Source organism: Heterocephalus glaber, unplaced genomic scaffold, assembly GCF_053883595.1.
Source record: "Heterocephalus glaber isolate CG9 unplaced genomic scaffold, H.glaber_assembly_v1.0 deba00001531, whole genome shotgun sequence".
NCBI lineage: Eukaryota > Metazoa > Chordata > Mammalia > Rodentia > Bathyergidae > Heterocephalus > Heterocephalus glaber.
The window spans coordinates 2,784,351-2,795,137 of record NW_028258329.1 but is presented as its reverse complement, the minus strand read 5'-3'; the positions used below and the strand labels follow the sequence as shown (position 1 = coordinate 2,795,137).

Genomic DNA, 10,787 nt, shown 5'->3' with positions numbered 1-10,787 from the left:
TGAAACACACGTCAGAATTGCTGGACATACCTGTGGACCATAGGACTGAGTGATGTCTCTTGGACAATTGTGTCTCGCATCTCACCTAAGAATACTAATGTCTAATCTGAAGGATTCTTGACAGGAATAAATCAGATGCTGTATGCAGCATCCTCTTGATTCCGCCTCCCTGACTTGTGAAGTTTTACTTTTGTTTAATGGAAATCTTACATTTCACCACCCACCACTCTCTCTGGATCTATAAATGAATGGAGTACTCAACTTGGAAAGCGGTGTCATCACCACGCTTTTTACTATCCTGGTAGTAATCCTGGCACTCGTGCCTGCTCAGTGTGTGGTAGAACATGGCACCCAATTTCTAGGGGAAAAATTAGAATAAAGACAAACACTCCCATGTTATGCCGAAAGTATATTTATATTTATATAGAGATATATAGATATAGATCTTTACTCTTATTCAGACACTTTGTACTCATGAGTTGTTTAAACAACCAAAGAACAACTTATTAGAATTTTACATAAACTGTACCAGAATGACAGGGTTAGCTTGTAGATCGAGTCACAAAGCCAGCACAATTCTGATACCAGAACATAACAATCAGAACACAAAGCATAGAATCACAGATCTCACTTAAAGGTACAGGTGCCAGAATGCCAAGAGAACAGTAGCCAGGTGAAATCAATACCACATGAAAATATACAAAGCTTTGGCAGATATAAAACCAGATTTGAAATTCAAATATCCACTTATACAAAACTGGAACAAAAACACCAGAAACAAGACATCCCCCACACCCTGTTGGTGGCCTCTGGCCAGGGACCCAAAGGAACAGGATTTCTGTAACACCTATTAGTGGGGAGGGGCACTGCTGGTGGGGTCATCAGAATCATCACTGACATCAGGCTCATCCTCATCTGAGTCTTCAGACTCAAACTCTGCCAGCGCCTCAAGGTAATGGAATGGCCAACACTGAGGATCTCTTTTGTGGAGCTTAGCCAAAAACCTCAGGACCAGCATCTTGCTGGTTTCCAGGAATGCTCGGGGCCCCCAGAGAAACTCATATTCTGCAGGCTCGGTGCAAGGGATTCGCCTGTACTCTAGGTACTTGTGCCTCACAAACACTTCAGTGATGAGCTTCTTCGTGTTTCCAAAGAGAGCATTTGTCTCCCGGACATCCAACCCTAACCTGAACAGAAGATTGAAGATCAGATTCTCCCTGACACAATTGCCTTTCATAAAGATCAGACTCAAAACCACCATCAGGAGGCCAAATTTGGGCCTGTCTATAAAGGATGCCAACAAATCACACTGAGGGTGCCCCAGCTTGTTGATGATAATGTAAGAGCGAGTTCTGGTATCAATTTCGTTCAACTGACAACCAAAATTACACGTTAGCTTTCTGTTGGCATGGCTGATGATGTCTAAGCACTGATCTTCATACTCTCGGGTGATGACATTCACCGTCTCTGAGTCCTGGATCGGCACCTTAGTTTGGTTCCTGACCAAGAGAAATTGCACAAGTGCATTTGCTCTCTCATCTAAGGCAGACAACTGCTGAGTCTCCCCTCTGAGATTCTCCTGGGTGGCCCTCAATCTGTGAGAGAGGCATGGGACATCAGAGGCCATGAAGGGCTGAGGGCTACCTGAGCCTTCACAGTGACCCAGGCCCCTTGAGGTGCTCGGGCCCTCCCAGGGATCCTGTGCCCAAGATGTGCTGGGCCCTTCCCAGCCACTCAGGACCCTGGACATACTAGAACTCTCCCAGCCATTCGTCCCAAAAGAAGTGCTCGGGCAACCCCAGTCACCCAGAACCTGGAGAGAACTTTGGATCTCCCAGTCACTCAGACTGGAATTTCCCCAGAGCTGTGAGCCCTGCCAGTTTTGTGAGGTCATTCTATGGCCCCTCTTGTCTTCCTCAGGCTCCAGGTGCTTCTTCTTCCGGGTGACTTTGCCCGAGCGACGTGGTGGTTCGACAGTGTTGGAGGTCTCGGGAACGGTGGCAGTTGCCTGGGGAGAAGGTGCTGTAGCCATCAGGATCTTGGGTTCAGCCTTGGATGCCTTTGAGACATTCCCATTAGGGTGTGGAACCCACGGAACTGCAGGCAGGGCATCTACGCAGGCATATGGATCCTGCAGCGCAAATGGCAGTGACTTTGGGCTCTCTGAGGTGGCAGATGGCCCTGTAAAGGCATTAGAAGAAGCAGGCTGAAAGTGGGAGGTAGATGGAAACACCCTTGAGGTGGCAGAAAAGGTGTCTGATGTGGCACGCAAATTTTTCCAGGCATTTGGCAGGTGTGCCCTGGAAACTGACACTGCCCTTGGACTGTAAAAGGTGCCTGCAAAGATCATACGGTCTTTTGAAGGGCCCTTTTTTTCCTTTGTAGAGGTCCTGCGTTCTCTAGAAGAACCCTTAGGTTCTGAAGAGGAGGCCCTGCATTCTCCTGATGGAGTCATGAGTGATTTAGGCTGGCCCCTGGGAAAATTTGCCCCAACTACTGGTGCTCCTGGCTGGGTCTGCAACATGGGGGGTGGCCCTTGCCAAGAAGGCTGGAGTTGCATCGTGGGCATTTCTGTCTGCGGGCCCATGGGCTGGGCCTGGTGGGGGGATAGCTGAGTTTGCGGGCCTTTTTGGGAGGCCAAAGCCCCCCGAAAGGGCTGCTGCTCCAGCTGGAAGATCCGGGGGGGCTGCCCCTGGGCCTCCTGCGCAGGCAGGGGCTGCCAGAAGTGAGTGGGTGCCTTTGGTGCCTGCCAGGCCAGTGCCTGGGCCTGCTGTACCTCCTGAAACTCCATCGACGTCGGCCGCTCATGTGGCACCAGGGCTTGGCCTTTGGGGGCCTGCCAGATGATGGATGGGCAGTGCACAGCCTGCTGGGGAACCCGTGGTACAGCCGATGGAGCAGCCTGTGGGCCAGGTAGTGGACCAGGCAGTGGGACAGACAGCGGGGCCTGCAGCACTGGCTGGGGCACCTGCGGGCCAGCGGGTGGCGCTGCAGGTACCTGCGTAACTATAGGTCCCGTAGGCACCTGCGGCGCCCCCTGCACCTGCGGGGCCAGCAGCCTAGCCTGCGGGGCCTGCCGCAGTGGAGGTGGGGGTGGCAGGGCTTGCCAGAGCTGTGGCTGGGTAGCCAGGATCTGTGGGCCTGACCGGATGGGTGGAGGTGCCTGGCGGATCAGAGGCGGTGCCTGACGGATCACAGGTGGTACCTGGCGGATCACAGGTGGTGCCTGGCGGGTCACAGATGGGACTTGGCGTGCCACTGGAGGGGGACCAGGACGGATGGGTGGTGGGCCCCGGCGGATGGGTGGGGGCCCCTGGCGCATAGGTGGTGGTGCCTGCCAGGTGACCTGTGTGGTCTGCCAGGTCAAGGGTGTGGCCTGCCAGCCTTGAGGTGGGGCCTGCCATCCAGGTGAGGTGGCTTGCCAGCCTGGGGTTGTGGCCAGCTGCACCTGGGGGGTCTGTGGCCCCTGGGGAACCTGTGGAGGTGCCCTTATGACCTGGGACTGGATTTGCAGGATCACAGGTTGACCCTGGGGTCCCCAGGATGCCATAGGCTGAGCAGGGGGTGCCATTGGTTGACCCATTGGTGCTCCTGAGACTGGAGGCTGGGTGATTGGAGCTCCTGAAGCAGAAGGATGCATCATCAGGACACTGGGACCTGGAGGCTTTGCCATCGAGGCTGCAGAAGGTGGAGGCTGGGTCATCAAGGCAGCTGGAGGTAGAGGCTGAGGCATCGGAGCTCCTGGAGCAGGTGGCTGGACCATCAGGACTCCTGGAGTCAGCGGCTGGGCCATCAGGACTCCTGGAGCTGGAGGCTGTGCCATCGGTGTCCCCGGCGGTGGAGGATGTGCCATCGGGGTCCCCGGTGGTGGAGGATGTGCCATCGGGGTCCCCGGTGGGGGAGGATGGACCATTGGGGTCCCCAGTGGGGGGGGGTGGGCCATTGGGGTCCCCGGAGGAGGAGGATGGCCCATTGGGGTCCCAGGAGGGGGAGGATGAGCCATTGGGGTCCCAGGAGGAGGAGGGCGGGCTAATGGGGTCCCAGGAGGAGGAGGGTGGGCTATAGGGGCTCCAGAAGGATGCACCATCAGGACTCCCGGGGTGGGAGGCTGGGGCATCGGAGCTCCTGGAGGAGGTGGATGATGGACCATCAGGACTCCAGGAGTCGGAGGCTTGCCCATCGGGCCCCCCAGCGGGGGAGCCTGGACCAGCGGGCCCCCAAGGCCAGGAGGCTGGGCCAGCGGAGCCACTGGGGCTGGCAGCTGGCCCTGCGGAGCCTCCCAGGCAGGCTGGGGTGCCTGCCAAGCAGGCAGAGACGCTGCCTGCAAGTCCATTGGAGGAGGATCCCAAGGGACCGGAGGAGCCCGGGAGGAAGCAGGCGGGGCGCGCATCAGAACCGTGGGGCGGCTATAGACAGGCAGCCTGGGAGCCTCTGCGGGAGGGCTGGAGTCACCCAGGTTCTTACTTAACTGCGACATGTCCTTTGGCTGACAGCTGGTGGGTCTTGTCCTCCGACAGCTGCTGGGCCGTTTCCTCCAGAGAGCAGAGAATGCCTACGTGGCCGAGCTCCCTCCCTGCTGAATGCTGAATAGGAAGTGAGCTGCTTCTGCCGCCCGCAGCTCTCCGCAGTGAGCAGAAGGGGAGGGGGCTTGGCCAGCCCCGCCCCCGACCACCGCAAGTGGATGCTGCAGAGGGGCGTCCACCCCAGCGGGTCCAGGCCCCTGGGCAGTCTCCTTCTCAGGCACAGCGCTCCTGCGAGTGACAGGAGCAGATTTATATGCTCGAACAACGCCTGCGCTGTAATTAGAGTGGGCACAGACCACTGGCAAGGAGGAAGTTGCCCAGAAGGGGGGAGATGGTGTGGTCTGAGCTCAGATACGAAGGCATTGACGTAAGAGAGAGGCTGGGGGCTGAGCGAAATAGCTAGGATAATTCAATGCAGGAGTAAAAAGATGGGGAGGGCAGGCAGGTCTCTGCCCCCGGAAAGTGAGAAGTTGTGGGATGTAGGGAGAGTTGGGTGAGCTTTGAGCGGGACAGGCACAGCCACCAGAGATGCCCTGTCCAGGCTCACAGCGGTCAGAAGGCAGCTGAGCCGGAGTCCAGTCTGGCTGTGATTTATGAGAACAGAGCTGTGGGAGTGAGTGTGCTGGCAGAAGAAGCGCGCTGAGAGGGAAACTCCTGACACATGTCTGGAAGGATCTGGGCACTGTAGAGACAGGCGGAGAAAGTGCACGGCCAAGAGCAGAGAGGCAGCAAAGAAATCTTGCACATGAAGATGTGTCAGAAATCTGTGCAAGACAGCATTTGTCACACGGGGGAAGTACGTGTGGAATAGCTGAGGAGAAGGAAGGGAGCCAGAAAGATGTTTTTAGAGTGAACAACAAAAAGGTTCACTACAATACAATAAAGAGGCAAAGAAGTACGTCTCTCTATATTTTCACATATGTACATGAAAACAGCTGAAGAATAAAAGATAAAATTTCTGGGAATTCTCATGTATTAAAATATCAGAGGCATCAGATAAATTAACAAATAAAGCAGAAGACATTAAAATTGTTGGGTAACAGGATACTATCTTCTGCCTGAAGGGAGTTAGCAACCTCAGTTTTGTTGCGCAGTTTTCTGGAAATATACAAAGTAATAAATATCAAGGATGTTTCATGTAGAAGAGGCTCTTTGCAGTGTGGGGTGAGAGTCCAGAGTGAGGAAGAAGAGGCCACAAGGGGGCAGACCAGGATGACGAGGGCTACATTCCTCTCCTCCTGCTAAACTCTTAGCCACGGTCCTCAAAGGAAGGCATGTATATATTCCCAGCGATACTATGCCTTAAATCATGAAAGGAGAATTTCCAAATGAGACTGCGGAGGTTTTATGCCATTGAGGGGATGTGGTTGCTACAGGAACCTCTTCGAAGGCAAGTGCCTTTTCGGGGTGCCTGAGGGTATGCTGGTCTTGTTCTCCTCAAAGAAGTCTGCCCACTGAGGGGCCCGGGACATAGAACACAGAAAGCTGCTTCTACAGAACACGTGTCACCATACTCTGTAGTCTTCAGTGCCCCCCTTGAGTTCACAGCCCAGATCCATGCAGGAGTCCCAAGAGGGGCCAACTCTAAACTCATAACCTTCATGCTCCCCTGTGATCCACTCTGCCAAATAGTCCTTTCAGGCTAAGAATAGTTTTAGGAACATCAGTTCATTTTTTCAAATTGCAACATTTCAACTCTCACTAAAGCATCTTTTTTTCCTGCTCTGATACAAAGGGATACACGAATCAGAAATTAAGCTCTCCCACTAATCATAATTGTGACAGGTTTGGCATTCAGTCAACCATGTTGTAGATCATCCCACAGCCTAAATGGCTACCAGTAGGACCTGGTTATCCTCTCTGGTGTGGAACCTTCATGAATAGTGCCACTGCGTGATGTCAACTCCCACCAAATCCCTTCCATCAAAAGACCCCCATATTGTGTCAACAGGCGACACATAAGCCATACAGAAAGGATTAAGAATTATTCAGGGAAACAAAGGAAACTGTGTAGGTGTAATTAGAAATGAAAGGTGAACAATTCATAATCAGCACCTTTGCTACTCTGTGGTAATATTCTTGAATTAGAAGAGAAAAATTGGGGATTAAGTACTCAGTCATTCAGGAGGGGCCAGTAAATGTAGATATATTGAGTTTCTCCTTGCTGGAAAATATATTTCCTCATTTTAGGCAATTAATCCTTTCAGACCCCAGAGTCTTGAAATGGGGCTCAATTTTGATTTGTATAAATTATTTGCCTCCAACATCAGATGCCCTGGAGGACCAAGGAACATACAACCCCTTTATGGCAACTGGCCACCTTAAAAATAGCAAAGCCTAACACGTCCTGAGTGTAAAGATACATTTAGACCACAATTTCTAAATAAGTCTCCCTAAATTCTTCTGGTAAAATCTTCCAGCTTCCTGAAGCACACATCACCCCTGTGGGCATGCAAGTCCTCCTCAACACCTTTGAGCCAAGTATCACCCACCACAACTTCCTCTCCTTGCTTCTGTATGCGACAGCTTGAAAATTCAAGGTTAGTAGAAACAAAAGGGAAATAAATGCAAAACGTTTGTGGAATGCTGGCATCTGTTTGTCTCCTGATTAGAAAAGACTCTCTGGGACTTATATCAATATATAATAGAAAGAAAAATAACTGGAAAGCACTGGGGGAAGGAGTACTTAGGATCGAGACAGAAGTAGGAAAACAGTCTACTGGAGCCCAGTTTTGTTCACTCCTGAGTCTGGGTTCGCGCCAAGCAGTCAGTTAGGAGCTGTTGAGGGAAAGTATATGACCACAGAACTGTCTTCCCTTCATTCCTACATAGCTGTTCCTCTTGCTGCAAATGCTTGCGAGTGAATAAAATAAGCACTTATAGTTTTCATAACTCTAAAATCACTTGTTCATGAAACACCTTTTGTTAAACATTCATAAGATGCCCAGAATCATACTATATATAAATTTACAGAGAAAAATCTGATGCAAGATCTTATTGTTCATCACATCAAGATACTAATATGATATTTTTACTACAGTAAGATGCCACTGATGCATTGTTGAAAACCCATATCGGTCATAGTTGGCTCAAATGATGCTGTACTCGCTCCTGCTTGGAACATGAAAGTTGCAGGGCTGATGCTCCGATTGTTTCAAAGGAAAGAAAAATCCAAAGCTGTGTGAGGCTCGTGATTTGCACATAGACCGGCTACGCAGGAAAACAAACAAAGAGATAACAGACATAAAAGGTATTTGAAAGAGGCATTTTACAAGGACTTTGTTGAAATAATAAAAGCGGTATTTATTGAATACTAATTATTCAATAAATACCATCTTCAGAATTCTACATATGCTTTTTATTAATTCTTTAAAAATCCTTAAGTGTTTGCTCTCATTTTACATGTCAAGAACTGAGGCTCAGAAGGTTAATTAATTCATTTACAATTTGGCAATAGATAGTAGAATCTTTATTTGAAACCTAGTCTGTTTGTTGTCAAAGGAAGCATTATTAACCATTATACCAGTGCAGCCAATACCTTTTAAAAAAATTAAATGTTAATAACATACAGTACAATCTGCAGATTTAAAGTGTTTGTTTTAATGAGATTGACCAAGTAACCAAAGCTCAAAATGAGATACATGAGATTTTTGTTACGAAAGAAAGTTCTTGTTTGCCTCTTCACTTAATTTTTCTACCTTCAAAAACACTTTTTGATTTTTCACCACTAATTTGTTTCACCTGTTCTTGAATTTCATAAAAGAGTCAATATACATCCAATTTTTCTCTGTCTAGATTCCTTTGCTTAACATATTTATTTTTAAAATGTAAACATTTTGTATATATTAGAATTCTGATCTTTTGCTTCTATTTATAACTCTACAATTTATCTATTCTCTTTTGCCTTTTGAGAAATCTACAATTTGGTGATGTTATGAAAACATGACTGCTTTAAAAATTCTCTTGCAAATCTTTATGAATATGTTTTCATATATTCTCATTTATCTTAGGTAATGACTAGAGTTGAATGGCTGAGACATAGGGTAAATGTTTGTTTGTAAGAAACTGTGGCTACTCTCCATAGTTGTGCTAGGTCATTTTACACTCTCAGAATATAACTCTCAGAATTCCAGACACTTAACAACCTTGAAAATTTTTTGATATTATTAATCCTTTATATTTGGTCTTTTTAGTGAATTTAAAATACTGATTGTACAATTTTACAATTAGGAAATATGAGAATTCTAATTGTTCCACCTCTTTTGTCATAACTGATTTTTGGGTCTTTTTTTTAGACATTTCAGTGGATAAGAAATGGTGTGTCATTGAGGGGTTTTGTTTGTGTTTTCTCTTTTTAATTAACAGACTCTTTTTGGAGCAGTAGTAGGTTCACAGAAAAATTGAGGAAAAGACCCAGCAGTTTCTCTCATACCTCTCTAAGCCACAGTTTCCCATGTTATTAACATTTTGCATTAGTGCGTTTGTTACCATTGATGAGCCAGTGTTGATGAATTGTTATTATTAACTAAAATCCATGGTTTACCTTCAGACTCACTCTTTATATTTATTTTCTATTTTTTAAAAAATTAAGTGACACAGAATCATACATATTTATGATATACAGTGCAATCATTTAGATATATTTATATGATGTACACTATATATAAATTAACATTTTTTATCTCCTTAAGTATTTATCATTCCTTTGTGTTAGGAACCTTAGAATGTCTCTGTTCTAGTTCTTTATAAAATGTATAAATTGTAAACTGTATTCCCCTCACTGTGCTGCAGAACATCAGGATTTACTCTTTGTCTAGCTGTATTTTGGTACTGCTTCCCTCTCCTCTTCGACCTCTAGGGATCACTAACTCACCTTTTTACTGCCCTAAAAATATCTTGTGCTTCCTCTTCTATATCTCTGACAAACTTTAGTCTTTTTCTTTTCTGCCTGTATAGTTGTGTCTTTTCCACAATATCCTACAGTTGCCTCTTGGTGTCCAAAACCTCTCCATGAATAACAAAATCAGAGGATTCTCAAGTCCCTTATATCAAATGACATATCTGTATATAACCTATCAACTTCCCCCTGTTATATTTTAGGTCATTTCTAGATAATTTATACCTAATACAATGCAAATGTTATACTCTATTCTTTAAGGAATAATGACAAGAAAAAAGTGTGTACATATTCAGCAATATTTTAAAAACATTTTCTATCTGAGGGTATATTGAGTCCATGACCAAGAAGCCCACAAACATGGAAGTCTTACTGCACAAACTGTACTGGGGGTAATACACTGTGTAGCCTTCCAAGTTGGTTCCTTTTCACTTAACAATCAAATTTTAAAATTTCTCCTTTTCTGTCCTTTGTAGCTCATTTCTTTTTATGATATGCCTTATTTTTTAAGAGCAGCATTAGGGGTACAGCTGAATTAGACTCAAAGTGCAGAGTTTTTATATATTCCCTGCTTCCCCCCAAGCACATACACAATTTCTCACACTCTCAATATCTCCTACCAGAGCAATACATTTGCTACAACTGAGAAACGTATGTTGAAATATCTGCATAACTCAAAGCCCATGGTTTACATTAGATTTCTTTCTTGGTATTATACATATGGTGGGTTTTGACAAATGCTTAATGCCATGTGACTGGCACTATCGTGTCACAGAACAAGCCATATTTGTCTGCCCGTGCCTGGTTTATTTCAAATACAATAGCATTAAGGGAGACTGGTCCACAACCTCTCCACTAGATACAAAAATCCCAAGGATGTTGCAGACCCTTTTATAAAGTGCTGTAGGATTTGTATATAACCCATGCAAATCCCCAACATACTTTAGATAATCTCTAAATGCCTCATATCTAATTGTTGTTATACTGTATCCCTTAGGAAACAGTGACATAAAATCTACTGTGCTCTACTTTTTCATCCTCTGTCTCCCTAATTCCTGGAAACTATTGATGTTTTTGCTATCTCCACAGATTTGCCTTGTCCAGGATATCATATATAATTTCCCCCTCATCTGTGGTTTCATTTTCCTAGTTTCAATTATCTATGGCAAATAATATTCCAAACTATTAAATGGAAAATTACAGAAATTAAAATTAAAAATATGTTGTTGTCATATAGGTAGGTTTTCAAGCTAGGAATATACTTTCTTTAATAGGTGCTATTCAAATTTTATATTTCCTCCAGAGTTAGTTTCATTAATTTGTCCTCCAAGATACTTGTTAGAAGTTGTCAAATTTATTTCAAAACA

General features: G+C 46.2%; 1 protein-coding gene across 1 annotated transcript; it reads right to left on the bottom strand.

Moving 5' to 3' along the window:
• Positions 1-396: 396 nt before the first annotated feature.
• Positions 397-4,671, bottom strand: Magel2 (MAGE family member L2). Its single transcript, XM_004852641.3, has one exon. The coding sequence runs from the start codon at positions 4,475-4,477 to the stop codon at positions 851-853; it is 3,627 nt and encodes a 1,208-aa protein (XP_004852698.2). The 5' UTR covers positions 4,478-4,671; the 3' UTR covers positions 397-850.
• Positions 4,672-10,787: the final 6,116 nt, after the last annotated feature.

Coding starts and splice junctions, on each gene's coding strand:
- Magel2 (XM_004852641.3), bottom strand. CDS start 4,477: ATGTCGCAGTTAAGTAAGAACCTGGGTGACTCCAGCCCTCCCGCAGAG.